Genomic DNA, 23,999 nt, shown 5'->3' with positions numbered 1-23,999 from the left:
GGCTCCGGACATGCAGGCTCAGTGGCCATGGCTCACGGGCCCAGCCGCTCCGTGGCATGTGGGATCCTCCCGGACTGGGGCACGAACGCGTGTCCCCTGCATCGGCAGGCGGACTCTCAACCACTGCGCCACCAGGGAAGCCCAGTGGTGTCAGTTTTGACCAGCTTCCGTTTCTCTTTTTCTTCAGCTGCTGTGCCTTGTTTGTTGTAGTGAAGAAATCCCTACCTGACCCAAGGTCATGAGGATTTACCTGTTTTCTTCTAAGGGTTTTATGGTCTCAGCTCTTGCATTCGTGTAGGTTTGTGATGCGTTTTGAGTTAGTGGTGTTGCTGTGGGCAGGAACCCAGTGTTTCCCCCGTCCAGTTGTCTGGGTGCCCTTGTGGCCTGGCCTCTGGTCATAACGGGGGCCAAGACAGACCCTGGCCCTGCCTCCAAGGAAGCCCCCAGTCTGGGAAGCGCTGGAGATGGACCCTAATCACCAGCCACACGTGGGTCCAGTGGTGACAGTGGTGTCAGGGCCTGTCCCCTCCCTGCCCTCACCTCTTGTCACTGACTCTGCTCTGGCATCACAGCCTCTTGCCGATCGCCCCCCGCCCCTCGCCCCCCCCCTCCAGCTCTGCAGGCACGGTCCTGCCCCAGGACCTTTGCACTGGCTCTTCCCACTGCCTGGGAGGCTGTGCTGGCTCTCAGCTGGCTCTTTCCTGTCTCCTTTCCTGGATGCAGTCATTGCTCAGGCTGAAGCCTGCCATCTGGAATCAAGTCCATCTGTCCCCTCTCTATCCTGGGTGACCTCAGGTGAGTGACCTGGTCTCTCTGAGCCTCAACTTCCACATCTGTCACGTGGAGGTAATCATAATACTTGCCTTACGGGTCCGTTGGCCAGAGGTCCGTCTGGCCTCATGGTACAGACTTGGTCAGCGTTAACTGTTTGTCCCTGCTGCCCTGGCTGGTCCCTGGAGTGATTGGAGGGTTGGAGCTGGTGGCTCACACAAAGCAGCCTGTGCCCTAGGGCTGCTGCCCGCTGTGTGCCCTCTGAGCCAAGCCCTGGCACCCTGGCCTCAGACCTCGTCATGACTCCTGGGGCCATCACCAGGGAGAAGGGGGTGGCCGCCGGTGCCCACGGTCCTGCCAAGTGCCACGCACCTGCTCCCTGGGCTGTAGATGTGCAGGAGGGTGTGATTGCTGCCCGCACGGGGCTCATGGCTACTAAGGGAGCAGCCACTGGAGGAACAAAACTATAAAAAAGAAGGTTTAAACCAAGCAGACTTATAAGTGGCAGAGAGTGGGGTTGGGAGCCAGCTGCAGCCGGTGGTCAGGGAAGGTCTCTCTGAGGGGATGGCGTTTGATCCAGGCCTGAATGGTGAGCTGGGGAAGAGCGTTCAGGCAGAGGAGAAACACGTGCAAAGGCCCTGGGGCAGGACTGTGCCTGGAGTGTGTGAGGAGCAGTGAGGGGGCCACATAGGGGGAACACAGTGAGGGGAGGGGGAAGGAGGAGGAGGTGCGGGCCGGGAGGGCCCTCCATCTGGACAGCTCTCCCATCTCCATCCACTCTTCCTGTTTGTGCCTCAGGGACCATGTTGAGACCCAGGTAGCATCGGTTAGTTACTGCCGTGTAACAAATTACCCCAGAACTTCGTGGCTTAAAATAGTAATAAACATTTATCATCTCACACTTTCTGTGGGTCAGGAATCTTAGGGTGGCTTAGCCCCAAACCTCGCGGCTCCATCTCTCACGAGGTTGCAGTGAGGCTGTGGGCCACGCTGGAGGAGCTGCCCCCAGGATGGGTCCCTGCTGTGGTTGTGGGATCAGGCAGTTTGTTTGGCCTTGGGGCCTCTGTTTTCTCATCTGTAAAATGGGGCGCTTGTAGCCCTTGTCTCACTGGGTGGAGCTGGGCAGTCAGCTCCACCATGCCTGGCTCAGAGGGGCCTCAAAGTGCAGGAGCCCCTGTGACACCCCCAGGGCCCAGCCGGCTGTCAGGGGCCTGGCTCCTGGTCTGGCCTATAGGGTCTGGGGGCCCCTGGGAAATGGGGCCCAGAATAGACTGTGAGAGCAGCACCCCCCAACTGGCAGTACCACCCCGTGAGCAACCAGGGGGCCTCCGGCCATGGCCCTGCCTCCCTCAGTGCCCTCGGTCTGCTGGAATCCAGTGCGGTGTGTGCCGCCCAGCCCGGGCTGCTGGAGAATAAAAATACATCTGGGAGGCAAACTGGGCCAAGAAACTCAGTCCTGAGATAGCGTGTGACCCTCCGCCAGGCACCTTCAGGGTTGGGGGAGCACTGTCCCCACCGCACTCTGGCCACTGTCCTCCGACCTGGCTCCCGTCTGCCGGCCCCTTCCCGAACACTGACGCTGGTGACCTGGCTTCCCCTGGGGAGCCCCTGTCCAACCCACAGGCAGGGCGCCTTGGCCCTGGGTGAGTGGAACCAGGCCTGGCTGCATCAGAGCCTCCCTGCTCTGGGACTTCATGTGGGGCAACAGGATGGAGGAGCTGGTCCACCCCACACCCAGGTGCCTGCTGGGGGGGGCAGCAGCAGAGCTGAGATGGGGAGACTGAGTCCTCGGGGCCCCCAGCCCGGCGAGGCTTGAAGCCCATTGCCCAGCCTCCTTGGTCTTGGTGGGTTGCAAGCTTTCTCTGTGAGGGGTTGGGTGGTCTCTGTGGGAGCTGATGCTGCCATGATTGTGAATGAGTGGGTGGGGCCGTATGCCAATAAAACTTTATTTATAACAATTGCAGTGGGGGTTGAGTCCACAGGGCAGTTTGCTGGCCCTTGACTTACATTAACAAATATTCCTCCCCCCACACATCTTTTTTCTCCAAGCAGCGTGAATTGGGTTTCTGTCTCGACTCAAAACACCCAAATACCCCTTCTCTGAGCCCAGTTTCCCCCACTGAATAGGAGAGACGAGTAGGGCATCGCTCAGGACAGGCTGAGCCAGAAGCACCACGGGCCATGGCCATTCTGGGCCTTCAGCCCTTTGTCTGATGTCAGCTTGAGGGAACGTGTCTGAGACTCGTGAGGGCTGCGTCCCCACTGCTCTTCTCTGAGGCTCTTGGTGGTGCTTGTCCTCAGCCTCCTCCATGCAGCCGTCCAGGGTTTCTCGCTCAGCCGATACTCACTGAGGTCCACTCCATGCCCAGCCCTGGGCTGGTGCGGGGGCACTGAGGGGGCTGGAGAGGGAAGCCTGCCCCGTGGAGCTCTCAGTGGAGTCAGGAGAGCACCAAAGGTGGAGTCGCAGTGTGTCGTGCCAGAGGGAGAGACCCAGACCTCCAGGAGACGGTAGAGCTGGGACTGCCGAGGTCCCAGGACGGGCATGGGGAAGGCGAGCTCCACCCGGGTGTGAACCGGATGCGGCTTTCCTCACCCCAGCACCCAAATCCGCAGAGGAGGAGGTGCGGTGGTAGTGTGGGCCTGGCGGAAGGCTGCGCACGTCCAGGCACGTCTGTGCCCTGGGGCAGAGCGAAAGTCGGTCATCCAACGTGAGGTGAGCCTGCGCTCCGTGCCAGGCTGGTGCCAGCCCTGGCAGTGACTCTGTCCTTGAGCCCAGTGGAGGCGGGGACAGGTGACCAGATGGCCGCAGGGCCCCAGGCCAGGTGCAGGACACGGTTGGCAGCACGGCTCCACCCGGAGGGTCAGGGAAAGCCCCAGAAAGGGTTTGGGAGGAAGCTTCTGGTTGCTCTGCGGACGGGCCGGCCCAGCTTGGCCTGGTGGCCTGAGCACCTCCGAGAGTTGCCCTCCGGGGCTCAGTGAGTCTACAGGGACCCAGGTGCACATGGGGCCCTGGGGACCCCCTGGAGCTTCACTTAGCTCACACTTTGCACGGGAGACATTAATCCCCACCCACCCCAGAACAGAAAGACTTTCTCCTTGATTTCCTTCTAAAGTTTTTTTATCTTTTGCTTTTTAAGTCTTTCTCTGTCCAGGGTTGATTTCTGTGTATGGTGTGAGGCAGGGGTCCCCAGCAACTGGTTGTCTGGGTGTCAGGTAGACGTTCCCCAACAGACCTGCAGCACCCTGTCACATACTGTCTGGCGGGAGGCTGCTCTCGGCTCCCCTGGTGCCTGCCCTGCCCAGGGCTCAGGCTGCCCAGCTGGCTCCCCGCAACTGTCGAGTCTGCTGAGAAAGGGAGGTGGCCATGGCTCTGGAGGGCAACCACAACTCCCTCCCCACACAGAGGACTCTGGAAAGGAACCCAGGCACGCGGGGATGTTATTCCAAGGGCGAGGGTTGTGTGGCTCCCTGGAGATGTCGGTGTGAAGGGACACGAGGCCAGGAACCAGATGGGAGGGTGTGAAGTGGTCCATGTTCGCTGAGGGGGAGCTCAGACCTCGCGTGGCTGCACACCTGGGTCGGCAGGGGAGCGTGTGGTGCCAGCTGTCCTGTGCTGCTTCCACCGTGTCCTGCCTGCGCCCCCATGACCGTCCCCACCAGACTCGCTGAATGAACATGCATGATGAACGGAAGAAAGTGGGGGAGGGTGACAATGGGAAAACTAACAAGGTGCATTTGGGGACGGCTTTCTATGTGCCTCAGACTCCTCTCCACACCCTGGGAGCTCAGCACTGTTCTTACCTGTTTGGCAGGTGGGTAAACTGAGGCTCGGGAGGTTGGGACTTGCCCCTGAACTGCCAGGCTAGGAGGGGAGCTCCCCGTGTCACCTCACGAGCTGGCGCTGTCCTTCCTCTAAGGACAGGGAGCTGGGGGGCGAGGCTGCCAGTCTGGCTCTGAGCTCCCTAGGACCCAGAGTGAAGAGGGAAATGGGACTGGCAACTGCTTCATAGTGAGAAAAGAGGCCTTATTTCCTGGTGCCAGGACCTTGTGTGTCTTGACGGCTTGAGTTGATGAGATACCTTTGCTAAGAGGGGGCCCCTGCCCCCAGTTGTCCCCCTGCCCCCAGCCCTGCGCTGTTGGGTAAATGGACCCAGAGCTGTGTGGCAGCACAGCTGGCTCTCCGAAGGCCTGGCCTCCTGGGAGTGTGTTTGCACACAGTGCACTTGTCCGGGCCTCTGCATCTCTCCTCCAGCTGCTGGATGGGCAGCCGGGGGTGGGGAAGGGGCTTGCCCCAGAGCCTGGTCGATCTCAGAGGCTGAGAACCCCACCCAGGCCCTGGGGCTTGCTGGCCACGCAGCCTTGGTCAAGCTGCGTGGCTCCAACACCTGGTTCTCCTGTAAACGGCACCAGAGCCTTCCTCCCCCTCAGGCCTGTGATGTGGCTCTCAGTGCAGCGAATGGTGACGTTGCAGCCTTTGAACTCGCTGGACCTCTGGGCCTCTGCCTCCCTGGTTATGAAGTGGGTCCAACGGTGATTACCTCCCAGGGGGTGTCGAGAGGGTTGGAGACTCAGCTAGTGGGGCGCCAGCCCAGCGCAGGGGGTGCTGTGTGTGTGCCATAGCCTTTTATTACGGGGCACCTCAAACAGAATGAAAGGCAGACAGGATAGTACGAGTAAGTATATTTTTATCATGAAATATTTTAAACACCCAGAGAATAGTACAATGAACCCCCATGTACAGGCTCTGCCCCCCAGAACCACACATCTTTATATTTGCTCCAGGTCTCCCCTGGCACTGCTGATGTCAGGCCGGGTCATTCCCTGGGGGTATCCTGAGAGGTGTGAGGTGTGAAGCAGCATCCCTGCCGCCACCCACTGGATGCCAGGAGCCCCCCAGTGGTGACCACAGATGTCCCCAGACGTTGTGCAGTGTCCCATGGGAGCAGGCCACCATGGGTGAGAACCACCTTTAGGGCACTCCCCTCACCAGGACGCCTGGGTGGCCTCTGCTGGGTCTCCTCTGACCCTGCACGGAAACTGCTTGCTGACCCCTGACTTAAGGGATAAACAAAAAAAGGTTTGTTTAACCTGCATAGTAACACATTGTTGTCTTTTATTTTATTGTTTGCTTTTCTGGGTGTTTAAACTCTCTTCTTATTAAACATTAGGCAAGGAACCAGTTTCCTCTGGAGTATTTTATCTGTAAAACAGGACCCTAGGGCTTCCCTGGTGGCGCAGTGGTTGGGGGCCCGCCTGCCGATGCGGGGGACGCAGGTTCGTGCCCCGGTCCGGGAGGATCCTGCGTGCCGCGGGGCGGCTGGGCCCGTGAGCCGTGGCCGTTGGGCCTGCGCGTCCGGAGCCTGTGCTCCGCGGCGGGAGAGGCCACAACAGCGCGAGGCCCACATACCGCAAAAAAACAAAACAAAACAAAACAAAAAAACAGGACCCTATACCTGAGGGGTGCTCACTGAGTTTGTTATGAGTGAATGAATGAAGGAATGAGTGAACAGACAGAGTATCATCTGGGAAGTCGCTTACTGGGGGAAAGTTTTCATTCCTCACCTGGTTCCATTCACTGTTCTGGGGTGCAATGTGATAAATGCAAAATCATAAGAGAAGACATATGCAAGAGGAAGGAAATAGCTTGTATTAATCCCCACACATTTTTTGGAGACCTGCCATCTGTTCTGAAGTTCCAGACCATGACCCGAGTCCTCCCGCGGTGAGGCCCCACTCGCTACACCGCAGCCCCAGCTGGTTGGTGGCTGTGGACTCGGAGCCACCTGGCTGTGACGGGGAATCAGACCTCGGGTGTGGATTCCTCCAGTGGGCCCAACCAAGCCCCACTGTGGGCCAGGCGGTGCTTCCCAGTGTCCGTGTCTTCATCCATTCATTTGCTGACCCAGCGAGCACCTGCTGTGCACTGAGCGCTGCTCTAGGCATCAGCTGCCACCTCCACAGGCCATCTCCCACGTGTCCCCAGCCCTGCATGTCCAGCCACTTCCAGGATTTCCCTCCCGGGCCCCTGTCTCAGTGATAGGCGTCCCAGCCCCACTTACTCCCATAACGGGGTCTCCTCATCCTGGCCGTCCCCCTCTGAGATTGCTCCCCCATCCGTCCATTCCCTTCTCTCCATCCCAGCCTCCCCTGCCCCAGCTCCATTGGACCTGTAGTTACTATGCTCCTATTGTGTGCCAGCAGGCGGGCTAGGTCTGGGGAAGCGGCTGTGAACGAGACAGTCCGGTCTCTGCTCTCCCAGGAAGGAGCAAGGCGATCAAGAAGTTAGCTTCAGACAGTGATGTGTATCATGAAATAAATGGGCGCGGTAGAGGGTGCAAGGGGCTGGGGGTGGGAAGGGGCCGGCGTGGTTGGGGAAGGTCTCTAGGAGGAGACATTCACGCTGAGACCCGAGCACAGAGGACAGGAGCCAGCCACGAGGAGGTGTAGGGATAGCGTGTCCCAGGCAGAGGGCACAGCAAGTGCAAAGGCCCTGAGGTAGGCACGTGCCTCCTCCAACGTGTGATGAGCAATGCCTGTTACGCCGTGCCTCGGGCCTGGCATGCTGGTGCTCAGTAGTGTCCACTACTGCCCCTGTGATCACTCACATTCTTTGGGCAGAATCTGCTCAAAAATGTGTTTCTCCAAAGTTCAAAAACACCTGACATCAAAGGTGAAAATTCACCTTTAATCCAGAGGAAAAAGATTTTATTAAGAAAATCTTCAACCGTACTGAAAAGTTGAAAGAATTGGACAGTGGACACTGACTGATTACCGCTTGGATCCTACAATTAACATTTTGCTGTATTTACGTCATCCCTCCATCCTCCTGCCCATCTCTCATCCATCCTTCTCTCCATCTAATTTTACGGATGCATTTCAAAGTTGCAGACATCAGCACACTCCACCTGAAACACATATGTGTATCATTAACTAGAGTTTGATATTTTTCAACATGTTCTTTGGGATATTAACTACTCTGATCAGTTATTAACTCTAGACTTCTTAGCCTTCCCTGTCATTAACGCTGGCAGTAAAAGTCTGAGGTAATATAAAAATATGAAAGTTCTTTATTTCTGTCACTGTGTGGTGTTGACCCCAGATTCACATCTATTCAGTGTCACACCAGGTGTGACCCTGGTGAAGGAAGGATTAGCAGCTGCCCTGTTAATGTCTGTTAATCAGAGAGGTCGTCTACATTTGACAGATTAAAATTAACCCAAGTGTGAAACCATGGATAGGCAGACATATAAGAGCAGATGGTGGGTGCAAAGGGCAGACACTCCCAGAGCCCACTTCTTCCTGACTTGTCTGCAATATGACCTCAGGTGAGGCGCTGGTATCTGTCTGGCCACCGTGCTCCGCTCCATTTAATTCAATGACTGGTCAGTTGGTTCTCTTAGATTTTCTAAAATTTGGTCTTTTTTCTTTTCAATATTCGTTCCTTTCCTTTTTTCTTACTGCATTGGCCAGTGCCCCCCCTGGAGTGGTAACCCTCACAGCTGCACTCCTTGTCTTGTGGTTGATATTAATATGTTTACTGTGTTTGCTTTGTCGTTTTTTGTTTTGTTTTGTTTTTGTTTTGGCCACACTGCTTGGCATGCGGGATCTTAGTTCCCCGACCAGGGATCGAACCCGTGCCCCCTGCAGTGGAAGCGCAGAGTCCTAACCACTGGACTGCCAGGGAATTCCCCTACTTGTTTATTGTTTTTTTAAAGAAATTTATTTATTTATTTATTATTAATTAATTAATTAATTTATTTATTATTATAAGAAATTTATTTATTTATTATTACAATGGCTGCATTGGGTCTTCATTGCTGTGTGCAGGCTTTTCTCTAGTTGTGGCGAGCGGGGGCTACTCTTCGTTGTGGTGTGCGGGCTTCTCATCGCGGTGGCTTTTCTTGTTGCAGAGCACGGGCTCTAGGCTCATGGGCTTCAGTAGTTGTGGTGCGTGGGCTCAGTAGTTGTGGCCCACGGGCTCTAGAGCGTAGGCTCAGTAGTTGTGGCGCATGGCCTTAGTTGCTCCGCGGCATGTGGGATCTTCTCGGACCAGGGCTCGAACCCGTGTCCCCTGCGTTGGCAGGTGGATTCTTAACCACTGCACCACCAGGGAAGCCCGGCAGGCGGATTCTTAACCACTGCGCCACCAGGGAAGCCCACCCTACTTATTTTTAAGTAAAGGTTGTTCCTGCCTCAGGACCCACCCCTGCTTTTTTTTTTCCCCTTTCCTGTAGTTTCTTAATAGTTTTTTGGACGTGACTTATTCTGAGGTGTGATCGTAAGGTTTTTCACTTTTGACTTGGGATAACTTCCTAAATTTCTCCAAACCCGTGCGTCCCCTTGGTGGTAATGGTGGTAATGAAATGTGGTCATTAAATCAGGTGGTGTCTGGCTCAGGTACTCACCGGCGTCCTCTGGCCACCATGGGGGGAACAGACCACGAAGGGCAAGAACGTGGATCCAGGCAAGTGAGGATGTTGGCCTTGTCTATGTAGATCTGCTCGCTTTTCAAGAAACCCAGGTTTATCTCCAAAACATTGTGATTTTGAAAGTTGACTCAACTCACAGCAACGCAGTACGTCCAGAAAGAAAGCCCAGGTAGGGGGTTTCTGATGGTGTAACCGAGGGATATACTCGCCGAGCACGGGGCTGTGGAGTCAGGCGTGCCTGGGTTCACACCTCTTGTCTGTTGCTTTCCCATGGGGACCATTGCCTCGGGTCCCCATGCAGACTGGGGAGGCCAGTACCCATGTCACCCGGTCAGTGTGGCGTTAGGGACGAGTGGCAGGGCAGGGCGGGTGGTCTGTGGGACAGGGCCCGCACAGCGGCAGGGCGTGATGCTGGCTGTCACTGCCGTGGTAAACGTCTCGTCCTAGGGCTTTCGACCACAGGGACTAGGGCAGACAGTCTGACCTGGGCGACCCTGTCCCCTGGGACCCTGTCAGCTGTTGTCGTCACAACTGGGCGGCCCCTGGCGTCCAGTGGGGGCGCAGGGATGCAGCTCCACATCCCACAGTGCCCAGGACGGCTCCACAGAGAGCGACCCGGGCCTCGTGTCCGCAATGCTGGGGGGCGGGCTGGGTCAGCGAGTGGGCTTTGGGGGTGCCCGGAGCCCCCTACACTGTCCGCAGTGGGAAGAGGAAAGGCCGAGGCCGGGCTGCACAGATTGTCACAGCTGACACGACGGTGGGTTCTCCACAAGGTGAGAGCAGGAGGTGGGGGTCCGCGGCAGTGACTTCTGTCCGGTTTGACTGCAGTTGTGTGCGCGCGGAATCAGGAGCAAAACCTCGGGCCTGATCTTGCGTGTCTTCGCTTCACTTCTCCAGTAGCTGATTCTTACTCTGTTTTATGGATGTCTGGCCCCAGGATGGGTTGGAAACAGAAGGAAAAACTGGTCCTTCCCCACAGGAGGTTGAGGGGGGCAGCGGCCTGGAGGGTTGGCTGCCCTTTGTGAGCTCAGACACCTCCATCTGGTTGCACAACCCTGTGTCAGAGGTGGGGAGACTGAGGCCTGCATACTCTTGCTTTGCAGCATCACTGCTAGAGGGGCAGGGTCTGGAGAAGGTTCTGGTGCCGCACAGCACTGGGTGGTGTTTTTGCAACTAAAGGGATTCATTCCTTAAAAAAAAATTTTTTTTTGAGATAGAGTTCACATACCATAAAATTCACCCTTTTGAAATACACAGTTCAGTTGTCTTTATTATGTTCGCTTTGTTGTGCCACCACCACCAAAATCTAATTCCAGAATGTTCCATCCCCCCAAAAAGAAACCAGTCCCCATGAGCAGTCAGTCCCCATCCTCTCCCCCCAGCCCCTGACAGCCAGGAACCCACACTCTGTCTCTGTGGATCTGCCTGTCCTGGACGTTTCCCATCAGTGGAATCACCCACTGTGTGTCCTGCGTCTGTCTTCTCTTGCTGACCATCGTGTTCTCAGGGTCCATCCACGTTGCAGCGAGTATCAGTGCTTCATGCCTTTTTAGGGATGAGTGATCTGTCGTGTGGCACGTTTAATGCTTTTGTGAGCGTGAAGAATGCAAGCTGCTCTCTCCTTTATCCCTCTCCCAGAGGAGTCCCTGGAACCGGATCCTTATATTCCTCTCGGAAGTGCTCTCGGTGTGGAGGTGTGGTACCTGCGTCAGTCAGCTACTGCTGTGTAACAGCCACCTCGGAGCTGCGTGGCTGCAAACTGCACACGCTTGCCTGTGCTTCTGCCATCTGGGTCGGGTTCGGCGGGCGGCACGAAGTCTAGGAGGCTCCTGCGCTCACAGGCCTCAGGGGAGGGGGCTGCCTGCCCCCCTAGGGGGGTCTCCCCCAGGGCCCCAGCAGGGACCCCGAGGGTAGAACCAGAAGCTGCCCGCCTTCCTCACGTCACACGGTCCCTTCCGTCGAATTCTGTAGCTCAGGGTGAGTCACACGGCTGTTGGCCACAGAGCCGGCCGTCCTTATGGGTTACAGGCAGATTTCCTGGTGTGGCTTGTGGGTGGTCCGGCCTCACCGGGGGCCCCAGCTTCCTGCCATGCCCATGGGATGCCCGGCTTCCCTGCGGCCTCCCTGCAGGATTCTGCTGCTGTGGCCAGACCTTTCCAGCTAATAGGGGAAGTGAGTGAGCGCTGGCCCTGGCACCGCTTCCTGCTTTCTCGGGGTTGCAGGCCCGACGGCCTTGTGCTTTCTTGTTTGCTGAGTCATGGGGAGCCAGCCCTCTCCTGGGCACCAAGTGGGCAGTGTTCAGGGCACAGCCCCTGCAGTGACCCCACAGGCCTCATGCCCCCTGCCGCCTCTTTCTAGCGGGCCCTCTCCCCCTCAGCACTCAGAGAGCTCTGCAGGTGCCTGTTGGCAGGTGACAAAGCAGACCTGGCCCCCTGTAGTTGGGGGAAGATGCAACACACAAGCACCAGGTGGTGTCAAGTGGTGGGAAGAGAGAAAGCCGAGAGGTGGGGAGAGTGGCCTCAGAGGGGCAGTTTGGGGCGAGGTGGTTGGGGGACGGCTTTTCTGAGGGGCTGATGTCTGAGCCAGGTCTTGGATGAAGCAAGGGCGCAAACCCTGCAGGAGTCTTGGGAAGGTCATTTCAGGTGGTGGGAACAGCCCGTGCAAAGACCCTGGGACGGGACCAGGCCTGGCACGTTGGAGGCACAGCAAGGAGGCCTGTGTGTCTGGAGCAGAGTCAGGGAGGGGGAGAAGGAGGGAGGGGGGAGGGCAGGGAGGGGATGGGGCAGGTTGTGCAGGTCCCTGTGGGCCACAGGGAAGACTTGGGCTTTTATCTCCAGGGAGGTGGGAGCCCTGGAGGGCTGTGGGCAGAGGAGGGGTGGGGCCTGACTCAGGTGCTCACAGGTGCCCCCTGGTGGCTGCTGTGGGGAGGGCAGACTGGAGGGAGGGTGGGAGCTGGAGACCAGAGGGGAGGGGACTGAGCTGGTCCAGGTGGGAGAGGATGGGGGCTGAGAGGAGCCGGGGACAGTGGTGGACTCTGGGTAGACGTCAAGGTAGAAAAAACCTAGTGGTTTTGCTGAAGGACAGATGTTAAGGCCCCTCCCCGGGTCCTTGGGGAGCTTTCTTTGCCTCATTTTCCACATCAAATGTAGAGAAGCGGTCCTGTGTGTACTGAGGAGGGGGTGGGTCCCTCGTCAGCAGGCTTCAGGGGTGTCTGCGGGGAGCCCGGCCCGAGGCACAGCTGTGCCCCCAGACTCCCCCAGGTCTCAGCTCTGCAGCGCCTCACACTTTCCTCCTCTCCCTGGCTATTTTTAAAACTTAATTTCCTTGAAAACGGGGTGGCTCATTCAAAAGATAATTGGTCACATCTTGGGCTGGGAGGAGTTCGACATCTTGGCGTGGTCCCTGCCGCCCCTGGCCCGGCTGGTGGAAGCGGGTGCAGGAACCGCGTGGCCCCCAGCAACAGGGCCACCTGGTCACGGGGGCGACGGACAGACAAGGTTCCAAAAGGGAATTGCAGAGAGTGAGTGAGAGCGTGTGGATGGCGGGACCCGGGGAGGCCATGAGGAGGCCCCTCCGAGGGGACGTCAGGGAGAGTGTCCGGGCAGAGGGCGCGGCACCGTCCCCGGTGTGCCATCAATTCCCTGTCCTCCCCTCGCTCTGTCTCTGCCACCCCTGCCCTGTGAGCTGGGCCAGCGTGGAGCCTGCCTGCTGCCCCTCCTGGCCTCACACCTGGGGGTATTCCGGGTGGGGTGGGTCTCCCCCTTCACCAGCCAGGAGAAGCAGGGGGGCCTGGGGGTGAGATCCAGGCACAAAGCGGGGAGACCCTGAGGTCAGTCCCTCAAGTGTCCCCAGGCAGGGTGGACCCGGCTGGGACTTTGCATCTGATGCTGGTGTTGGCCAGGCCGCTCCCACAGGCCTAAGACTGCAGAGGCCTCGGTGGTAGGCTGGGGCTTGGGGGGGAATCGGGACCACCGTGTTGGACCAGCTGGACCCCGGGATGAGGGGCCGGGAGCTGCAGCGGACTCGGGTGGGCACAGGGGTTGGGCTGTGGGCTCAGGTGCCCCAGGTGGGCCGAGAAGAGGCTGCCTGGGGCCCCCAGACAAAGTCTGGAATGTTCTGCGCAGTCCACTGCCACTTCCTGCCTTGTTCCCTCTTCCTTCCCCCACACCCCAGACACAAAACCATGCATTGTTCTGCTGTTGGACAGCCAATGAAAATATTATGTTGGCTTTCCAGCACCTTCCGCCACCCCCCTCAGCCTCAGGAGGGGCTGAGCCCAGGTTCGTCCCTGTGGCCGGGGAGCCCAGGCTGGGAGGCCTGCGTATTGCCGGCGAGCATGGCTGATGTGACCCACATGTTGCTGGCGTTTCCCGTTCTGGTGGTGGTATGCGCCTTCCAGGGCCTGTGGGCTTTGTCCTCTGGGGGTGGGGGGGTCCCTTCTGTGGGCCGTGCTGCCACGAAGCGCCCAGCTGGCTGCCCACCTGGCCTCAGTTTCCTGTCTTCTGGGGGTTGCGCACAGAGATGGGTGCTCAGGGGAGTCCCTACCCTGTCCAGCCTGGCTGCACCCATGGCCGTGTCATCTTGGGTTTATGTTCTTTATTGAGAGATAATTCATAGATACCATAAAATTCCCTATTAGGTGTACAATTCAGTGTTTCTTGCACAGTGTTGTGCAGCCGTTACCACTGATTCCAGAACATTCTCATCCTCCCAGAGGAAGCCGAATGCCCGTTCACTGTCAGTCCCCGCCCCCCAGCCCTGGCCCGAACCGGGTGGATAGAGTGGGTGTTCTGACCCCTGACCTGGGCCTGCTGCTCCCTGGCTGCCCTTGCTCCCCCTGCCTCCCACCGTGGGCATCTCTCCTCCCCCACCCCTACCTTCCCCGGTCGGCCTTGTCTACCCTTGGGGCTCGAACCCCCTCTACCCCCGGACAGCTGCCTACAGCCCTGTCTCCAGCCTGGGCCTCCCCGAGCTCCTGACTCAGGGTCTAGCTGCCCCTTGACGTCTTCACGCAGGGGGTTCACGGGGCTCTCGCACTCAGCATGGCCACCCTGCACCCGACCACCCCCCAAACCTGCTCCTGCTGGTCCCCCATCTTGGTCGAGGCAGCTCTCTCCTTCTGTGAGTCGCTCCAAGATCCTGAGTCATTCCCGACTCCTCACTTTTCTTCACTCCGCCCCCAGTGTGCACAGCCTGTCTATCCTGACTTCAGAGCTAACCAGAATCCGCCCACTTCTCACTCACCCCTCCACGGCAGCCACCCTGGCCCACCCCATCATCTCCCACCTGGACCAGTGCGTCCCCTCCCCACTGGTCCCCGGCTCTGTCCTCCCACGGCCACCAGAGGGCACCTGAGTCACGTCCGGTGTGTTTCCCACCCCTGGTCCTGCAGGACTCCCACCTCCCTGGGGTAAAAGCCCAAGTCCTCCCTTGCTGATCTGACCCCCCACCTGTCACCCCAAGTCATCCTGCTGGCACTCACTGCACTGTCCAGGCCCTTCTCTGCTCCCCCTGGGCTGTGAGCCCTTGAAGGCGGGGGCTGGGACTGTCCTGGTCACCACTTACCTCCCCTCTCCAAGCTGACACCTGGTAGATACCGGTGTCTGAATTTCCTGTTGCAGCTGTGACAAATCACCACAAACTTGATCTAAAACCACACAGACTGATTCTCTCACAGTCCTGGAGGTCAGGAGTCTAACTAGGGCCTCACGGGGCTAAATCCAGGCGTGGGCAGCGCTGGTCCTTCTGGAGGCTCCAGAGCAGCATCGGTTCCCACCTTTTCCAGCTTCTAGAGGCGCCGCATCCCTGGCTCGCGGCCCCTCCTGCATCCTCACAGCCAGCAGCGCAGCATCTCCCGTCTCTCTCTGCCTCTGACCCTCCCGCCTCCCTCTTATAAGGACCCTGGGATGACGCTGGGCCCCTCCGGGGAATCTAGGGTCATCCCCGTCTCAGGGGCCTTAACCCCACCTTTAAAGCCCATTCTGGGATCAGAATGTGGACATCCTTGGGGCGATGGATATCTGCTGATCACACTCACTGAACAGATAATCCTCAGAAGCCTGCTTTCTGGGTGAGGACACCGAGGTTAGAGGGGTCAGTGGTTGGCCTGAGGCCTACCCACGTGAGCCTCCTGGGCCCCCCGGACCCCAGCTGGGAGCCGTGTGGGTGGGAGCCAGGCAGCGTCCTTGGCTGGCCCGACTGCCTCGGGAACCGCGCCATCACTCCAGCCTGGGCCCCAGCCGCCAACCGCTGTTGCCCCGTCCCTGCGACGACCACCTGCCCTCGCCCGGGGCCCTCCTGGCGGTGGGCTGTGCCGTTTCTCCTCTCCCGCTCCCGCCCCCCTCTGCCCCCCCGTCTGCACGGCCACGTCGGGGTGGTCGCTCCCCCAGCTTCTCCCGCCTTGGGGCCCCGCGTCCAGCCCGCCTGCATCACGTCCCCGGGCCCGTCGCCCATGTTGGGTCCTCACGGCCTTGCCAGGGGCGCAGGGTGCGTGTATGGGGGCGCCCCCGTGTCCAGACTGAAGTCTCCCTTCTCTCCCTCAGGTTTGGCCCCGAAGAAGACGACCCCGGTGGAGGTGAGTGTCCCATGGGCCCCACCCTGGCCTGCCTCCCGAAGGTGGACCGGAAGTGCCTGGCCCAGCCCGCATCCTGCTCTGTGGCCTCGGGCATCTCCCTGCACCTCTCTGGGCCCCAGGTGCTGGCCAAGCAAATAAGCAGCTGTCGTCAGACGGTGAAAACCTGTCTGTCCCGCCAACGTCTTGAGTTTCAGGGAGGGGTGGGGTGGGTGAGGAGGGCCCCGAGGACAGGGAGCGGGGAGGCGGAAGGGGTCTGGAGAGGGTGGTGCCACCGCCCGCCAGCCGCACCTCCAGGATGGCGCCCCAGCGGCCCCACACACCTGTCCAGGTTCCTCCAGTCCTGTCCACTCGTGTGAGCCCCGGGTACCCAGTCCCTGGTCAGTTTCCGGTCACTCCTGGAGGCCGCCTGCGAGGGGCGTCTGTGAGTCCTGTTGTCCAAGGAGCCACGGACAGCGGGTTAGAGGCAGCCCAGGTGCACAGGAGCCCCCACCCCCGGGTGTCTGCCTTCCCTCCCAGCCAGGCTCCTCTCCCAGGATGCGGCTGGGCACTCAGGTCTTTCTTAGGCGAGCTTTGTCCACCTGCTGGGGTCCCGGAGGGCGTCCAGGCCGCAGGCAGTGGGGAGCCAGAGATGGGTGCGGAGCAGGGCTGGCAACTAACTTTCCCTGAGTGGAGCCCGGCCCCTGGTGGCCAGCGTGCAGAACAGGCTGGTCTGAGCCCTTCAGGTGGCGGCAGGTGCTTCTTAAATGTCTGTGACTTGTGGAGCCCAGCCCTGAGCTGGCACCTGTATCCCTCAAGGCCCCACTGCCCCATCCACCATCCCCCCCGTGATGTCACACATGGGGGCCAGCGGCTTCCACACGACTTTGCTGGGCTGCCACATGTGTCCCCTGGAGCTGGCAGGAGCCAGCCTGCTCCCGGGCCAGTGGGACTTCTTCCCTCAGGGAGGATGCTGTTTGCAGTCATTCCAGCCCAGAGGGTCTCACCTGGCCATGTCTTGGGGGGCGTCTGTGGTTGTCACAACCACAGGCAGCGAGTGGGGGGGGCCAGGGATGCTGCACCACACCCCACAGCACCCAGGACACCCCCTTCACAGAGTGACCAGCCCCAAGTCAGCAGTGCCAGGTGGGGGGAGACCCTGAAATTGGGGCTCTTCTCCCCCCGCCTGCAGAGGGCCGGGGCTGCTGACCTTCCTCCTTTCTAGAGGAGCCAGCGGTTCTGGTCTGGGGGTGGCCCCCCCCGGGCATGGAGCCCGAGTGCCCTGCAGCCCGCCCCCAGCGGCCCCTGCCCTGGGCTCCAGCTGGGCACGGCACGAAGCCCCTTTCTCGGCAGGGTTTCCAGAGCACTCTGGCCCCTGCAGCAGTGCCTCCTTGCCAGTTTTGAACACTTCCTGCTTCCTCTTCTCCAGGCCCCACTGATGACTGGACAGCCGGGCCCTGGCCACGGGAAGAAGCTGGGTCATCGGGGTGTGGACGCATCCGGCGAAACCACCTACAAGAAGGTTCCTGCTCTGCCCTCTGCCGGCGGGGGTGGGACGAGGGGTCCTCGTGGGTGCACCGGGCCCTGAAGGTCGGGTGTGGGCAGTGGCTGTAGGTGGCTGGAGACAGTTGCTCTCGGTTGCCGGCAGCTGCTCTGAGGCTGCAGCACCTGCCGGGCTCCTCGAGTCACCTGTGGCCTTGGGCGTGACCTTGTGCAAGAGGAAATCACAGCTCCCTCCCTTCCCTCTGAAAGGGGGGCTGAGGAGAGGAGCGGTCGGGCCGGGGATGTGAGAGGCAGCCCTGGGCCCCGCTGCCTCTGGTCCCCCCCTCCCCCGGCCTTGCTGCACCTCCTAAAATACCAGCTTTGCTGGGAGCCAGTGCGTGCAGCCTATGAGTCACCCTTCTGAAGTGTTCAGTTAGGTGGTTTCTAGAGTATTCAGCCATCGCCAAGGTCATCTTTAAAACATTTCTCTTAACCTCCAAGAGAACCCTCGCACCCCTTAGCCTCCTCCACCCCCTCCCCAGCCCCTGACAATGAGGAACCCACTCTCTGTCCTTGTGGATTTGCCTGTTCTGGACGTTTCCCATCAATGGAATCACCCACTGTGTATCCTGTGTCTGGCTTCTCTCACTGAGCATCGTGTTCTCAGGGTCCATCCACGTGGTAGCGAGCGTCAGTGCTTCACCCCTTTTCATGGCCGAGTGATGCTCGCGTGTGTGGAGGGAAGCATTTTGTGTGTCCAGCATCTGTCGATGGACACTTGGGTTGTTTCCACTTTTCGGCTGTTGTGAGTAGTGCTGCTGTGAAGGTTTGTGTACAGGTTTTTGTGTGGACTGTGCTTCTCTCTCTGGGCACACCTAGGAGTGGAACCGCTGAGTCCCCTGAGAGCCGTATGTAACCCAGTGGACTAGCTGCCAGACTCTATCCACAGCGGCTGCCCTTTTTTCCATTCTCAGCAGCCGAGCACAGGGATTCCACTCTCCGGGCCTCCGTGGTGCTTGTTGTCTGTCTCTCTGGTTCTGTCCCTCCCAGCACGTGGGAAGCGGGTCTCACTGTGTCCAGATTTGCATCTTCCTGGTGGCTGGTGGTGTTCAGCACCTTCTCCTGTGCTTGTTAACTGTCTGCACATCTCTGGAGAACTGTGTTCAGTCAGTAGCATCTTGAGGGAGTGGCTCGCAGGGGGCTTCAGGAGGAGAGGCGGGTGCCGGGGAAGGGCTTGCTCCTGCAGTGGGGGTTCTGGGGACCAGAGTCAGTGACTTGGGGGCTGAGGTGTCTTTCCTCAGTGGTGGGCGCGTTGCTTAGGGCTCACAGTGACAGTAACATGAATGGCGGTGCTGACAGACGGACAGGCAGCTGGTGCTTCTCCAGTGTGGGCGGGCATGAAGGTGGCCCCGGGAGGGCTGACGCTGTCACCTCCATCCCCGACCGGGGTGGGGACCGAGGAATAGAGAGGCAGAGCCCCTCGAAGGTGGACAGATGGAACCCTGGTGTCGGAAGTGCAGCCTGGGCACTGCTGTGTATTGTGCCCTCCCCCCAAAGGAAACCCTGGCAAAATCCCCCAAAGACCCTTGCTGTGTTGGGGCAGTTTTGAGATGTGGGAACCTTCTAGAAGCTGGATAGAAAACAGGCCTTGGGGCCGTGCCAGGTGGTGGTGGCATCTCAGCCAGGCCACTTCCTTGCTGTGTGGCTGTGCAGCCTGAGCGGCAGGCCAGATGCCGCCCCCCCACCGCCCCGTCCCAAGGGGGCCTCCCATCTTGCCTCTCACCCTGGCGGCCGAGGGCTGGGCCAGGGACCGGCCCCGGGGGTCTTGATGTGGCTGGGTTTCTCCGCAGACCACGTCTTCCACCCTGAAGGGGGCCATCCAGCTGGGCATTGGCTACACCGTGGGCAACCTGAGCTCCAAGCCGGAGCGCGACGTGCTCATGCAGGACTTCTACGTGGTGGAGAGCATTTTCTTCCCCAGGTACCCGGCCCGCCCTGCGGGGGCAGCTCCCATGCCTTCAGCAGCTTGCCCTGCTCACAGACAGCGGTGATAGGAAATAGTCTTCCTGTTCTCTCAACTCCTTTCTCTGCCAAAAATAGCACTGGCCCCTCCTGGGGTCTCCTGGCTTTAAGGTCCAACCCTGTGTCAGGATGTTAGTTTGCTGCTGAATCACAGGGACGCAATATAATGGTGACATTTAAAAATAGGGAAAGACAGAAGTTCGTTGTTTCTCATATGTGTGTGTGTGTGTGTGCCTGTGTGTGCGCGCTCATGCGCGACACACTCACACACACTGATAGTCTAGGGCTGGTCAGGTGGCTCCATGATGTTGGGGGGCCCGGATTCCTTCTGGTTTCTCCAGCATCTTCAATATGCCGCTTTACTTACCAGTGGCCCCCAGGGGCTGCCTAGGCTCCTGCCATCACACCTGCATTCCAACAGCAGGAAGGAGGAGAGGGAGAGCACATGCCCCCGCCCTTTAAGGGCATGACCAAGAAAGGACCCACATCATTTCTCCTCCACTCACAGGGGATTGGCTGAGCACAGCCCCCTGACCACACCTGGCTGTGGGAGAGGCTGGCAGTGGTCTTATTCTGGGCAGCCACGTGTACACCCAATGCTGTGGGCTCTGTTGCTGATGAAGGGAGGGTGGTTGTTGGGGGACAGCCCGAGGCTGGCCATGGCCCTTTGTCCCATCGGGAGCCCCGTGTTGCTTTTTGGATTGGCTCTTCGGGGACCTTGGGGCCAAGCCTGGGCCTGGGCAGGCAGGCGGGCCGTCAGCGGGTGAGGGGAGAGCACACGAGTCACCGTCCCTCACGGACCTCCCCCCTGCTTCCTCTGCAGTGAAGGCAGCAACCTCACCCCCGCCCATCACTTCCAGGACTTCAGGTTCAAGACCTACGCACCCGTCGCCTTCCGCTACTTCCGGGAACTCTTTGGGATCCGGCCGGATGACTACTTGGTGAGTGTGTCCTCGGCTGCTGCTGCGTCCCCATTCCCCCGGCTCCAGCCCAGGCTCGCCGGCTCACATCACCACCTGTTTGTTGCCTCTTGGTCTCTGTGGGGCAGGAACGTGGGTGTAGTGTCGCCGGGCTCCCTGCTCAGTTTGTAGTCAGGGTGGGCCGGACTCGGTCCTCGCTGGCTGTTGGCTGGGCCGTCTGTTCCTTCCAGACGTTACAGTCTCCTGTGCGCTCATCCTGGAGGGACTGTTGCATCACTGGCCATGCTTGTGCTCCTGGCCACCAGCCTGGACTCTGTCCTCCCGGCTCCGCTGTGGTTTTAGTCTCTCAAGCTAGAAAAACCAAAACCTAGGCCAGACCCTCTGACCTCGCATCCATGTCAGGACTCCTGAAGGTCATGTCCAGATGGAGCCTCACGGCAGCAGCGTCTGGGTCGTCGGCCAGAGTCTCCACTTCAGAAGGTCTGGCTGGTCTGTTCCAGGCCCGCCTGGTCACACGTTGTGACTTTGCACGTGGAGGCCTCGGCGTCTGCGAAGACGCCCACGTCTGACCTCCCAGCACCTGCCGTCTCCGGGGAGGCCTGATCCGTGCGTTTGGGGGGCCTTGACTGTGTTCCGATTGCTCCCGTTCGGGTCTTAATCTGTGGGAAAGCTGTGCCCTCAGCCGGGGCCACGTCCTTCTGGAGGCCCAACGTTTGCTCCGGCCGGGGACACACGTGACCTGGGGCTCCCCAGCTCTGCCTGGTCAGCGCCCAGAAGTCACCGAGACCCACGCGACCTCTCCCATCCCAGCCCTGGGAAGAGCTTCCCTCATCTGCGAGCTCCGCGGCGCGAGGAGGAGCATTTCGTGTGCAGCCTGGTGGTTCTACAGCAGAAAGGACGCCGGTTACCCAGACTCTGTGTTATCATGTTACCGGGAGGGGAAACCTACGGCCTTGTTCACAGTTGGGGAGAAATGGCCTCGGTGTCCATTAGCAGGGAGTGGACAGTGGAACTGCCACGTCCACAGAGGTGGGCCATGGAGATGGCTGGGGCCTGATCTCGAACTTGATAAGCAAAGTGCAGGGACCTCAGACGTCTGAGGTCACCCGGCCCCACCTTGGCGACCTTCAACTTCATTCTCCCTGCTCTTCCCAGAGGGGGAGTGTTCTCGTTTCCCCCTAACCTCCACTCCCACCAACACCGCCAGGGACAGGCAGGCAGCAGCCCTGCGACCGCCAACATAGGCCACGGAGGAAGCGTGAGCCTGTAATGGCAGCAGGAGGGCGGAGATGGCCCGGGTGTTCTGGGCCACGGGGCCCCTGGCGGGCTGGAAACTCGCTGGAAGGTTCAGACCTGAGGCGTGTCCATCCTGGGCCCGAGGGGGTGGGGGTGCTGCAGACAGGGCCTCGGGGAGACTGCTGGGGTCAGCCATCGGGGAGCGAGCCGGGAAATGCAGCAAGGAAATGGGTGCTGTGCGGAGGGAAAGCGGAGCCCCTCAGCCTGCGGGCTGGGTCGCTCCAAGCTGCAGGATTGAAGCCCACGTGGCAGGGCAGGGATGAACCAGGCGCCCGGACTGTCCCCAGCCTCCCTCGCCGGCTCTGCCACCCCCGGGGTTCCCCTCTCCTCCACGATCATGGCCTTGGCCCCTGGCTGCCGCCCCCTGCCCCAGCTATGGGCACCAGGCCCGAGTTTTTTTGTGCATAGTCATGCTCACCCCTTGTGAGACCCCTACGCTCTCCTGGGGTTAAATGTCATTTAATCTCAGCTCAGGACAGCAGGGCATGGGGGTGGGGCGGAGTGGCGGGCTGTTTCCTGAATCGGGGGTCGTCTGCCCATGACCTCGTCCTGATGGTGGGTTACCTGGCTCAGGAGCCCCTGCTTGTCACACGCCTGCCCCTCGGCAGCAGCGCCCAGTGAGGCCCAAGACCCATGGCCCCGACCAAGCTGCTCCCCAGGGCAGCTGCTGTCAGCCATCTGGTTCCAGAACTTTCTCCGCCCGTAGATTTATCCTGTACAGAACTGGACATGTCCCTTCTGCTGGGATTTCCACTCGACGTCCCTGCTTTCCTGCAGGGTGCTTCGCTGTAGTCTGTGCCCCAAGGTGCCCGGTGGTGGCTGCAGGCCCATGCCTGGCAGAGCTCAAGGAGGACGGGGCACCTGGGTGGGGCCTCTGTGCTGTGGATGTTTGTGGCTAGTGGCTACAGGCGGAGCGTAGCCCCTCGCCCCCGTCTGAGCCTTCCCTGAGCTGCTCTTGCTCCCCACGGCCAGCCCTGCTGGGGGTCCTTCCAACCCTGCTGTCAGATGCATCGGAATTTGGCCACTCCTCACCCTCCACTGATGCCCCTGGCCAGCCCCCGCCACGCCCACCTGGGCACCCCGTCAGGCTCTCACCCCCAAAGTCCAGAGGCGCCTCTTAAGGCACAGATCACACCATGTCACTCCCTAGCTGTCCCCACACTCGGAATAAAGGTCGGCCTCCTTGGTTCCCTTCCCAGCCGAACTCCGCTGCACCATCCCCTTGGCCACGCGCCCCCCACCCCGGCCTCCTCCCTATGCTGTCCTCCACCAGCTGCACCTCAGGGCCTTTGCATGGGCTCCGTCACGTTCTTTTGCTCGATGTTGGCTCCTCAGGGGACACACCCTTCCTGGCCACCTGACCACCGTAGCTGCCTCCAGCACGTCTGCCTTTCAACTGCGGGATGTTTCTCTGTGCCCTTTGTCACCATCTGACACACTGTTTTACTTTATTTATCTGTCTGGCTTCAACTAGAATGTCAGCTCCAGGGCTTCCCTTGTGGCACAGTGGTTAAGAACCCGCCTGCCAATGCAGGGGACGTGGGTTAGAGCCCTGGGCCAGGAAGATCCCACATGCCGCAGAGCAACTAAGCCCGTGCGCCACAACTACTGAGCCTGTGCTCTAGAGCCTGTGAGCCACAAGTACTGAAGCCCACGCACCACAACTACTGAGCCTGCGAGCTAGAGCCCCTGCTCCGCAACAAGAGAAGCCACCGTGATGAGAAGCCCGTGCACCACAGTGAAGAGTAGCCCCTGCTCACCACAACTAGAGAAAGCCCGCACACAGCAACGAAGACCCAACACAGCCAAAACTAAAAATAAAATAAATTAAAAAAAAAAAAAAGAATGTCAGCTCCAGGAGCCAAGGATTCAGACTGTTTTGTTTACTGCTGTGTCCCCGGTGCCAAGACTGGGCTTCAGAATCCCTGGCGGGAGGACTGACTGTCCCCCCACCACTCCAGGAAAGATGCCTGAAGTGTTACTGCCTCACTCGGGGTGGCCCCAGCCTGGGCCCCTGAGTGACAGCGAAGAACACAGCCCCAGCTGACCCACAGCAGGCGCAGTGTGAGTGCTGTCTGGGGGCTGCTTGTTAGTCGGCATATCCTGACTGTGCTGACTGCCGTATGAGCTGGCTTCTGCCTCCATCACACTGAGTAAGGGCAATAAAACTGCCGGCTCCTACCTCTCAAGGCTGAGGTCAGGCACCAGCAGACCAGGGGGTACGTGGAAATATGCTTGGGTGTCAGGTAGTACTGAGAAAGTAGCAGTTGGCTTTTGGTCAAGGGACTGAGGAAGGCCCCTCTCCTCCCTTGGACCTGAGTCTGCCTCTGCTGGTGCTCCTGCAAGTCAGTAATACGTGAGAAACAGGAGCACTGGGAACAGCATGTATCAGTCAGCACGGAGCAGATTATGCTGGGTAAGAAACAGACCCCTGCATCCGTGTGGCCTAAAATGACAGTGGTGTGTTTCTTGCTCACACTCTGTGTCCGCCCTTGGTTGGCTAGGGGCTGTGCTCATCACTGGCACGCC

At 59.6% G+C, this 23,999-nt stretch overlaps 1 protein-coding gene across 4 annotated transcripts in view; it reads left to right on the top strand.

The window, feature by feature from the left end:
* The window catches only part of PIP5K1C (phosphatidylinositol-4-phosphate 5-kinase type 1 gamma), a 59,424-nt gene that overhangs the window by 12,228 nt on the left and 23,197 nt on the right, over positions 1-23,999 (top strand). For all 4 annotated transcript variants that reach the window (XM_060094636.1, XM_060094637.1, XM_060094634.1 and 1 more), the window contains exons 2-5: positions 15,743-15,774; positions 17,180-17,272; positions 19,083-19,213; positions 20,078-20,195. In XM_060094636.1, coding sequence (XP_059950619.1) covers positions 15,743-15,774; positions 17,180-17,272; positions 19,083-19,213; positions 20,078-20,195 — 374 coding nt within the window. The remainder of the gene's footprint in view (positions 1-15,742; positions 15,775-17,179; positions 17,273-19,082; positions 19,214-20,077; positions 20,196-23,999) is intronic.

This window comes from Mesoplodon densirostris, chromosome 3, assembly GCF_025265405.1.
Source record: "Mesoplodon densirostris isolate mMesDen1 chromosome 3, mMesDen1 primary haplotype, whole genome shotgun sequence".
Lineage (NCBI taxonomy): Eukaryota > Metazoa > Chordata > Mammalia > Artiodactyla > Ziphiidae > Mesoplodon > Mesoplodon densirostris.
The sequence above is the reverse complement of the archived record's forward strand: the minus strand, read 5'-3'. Positions and strand labels throughout refer to the sequence as shown.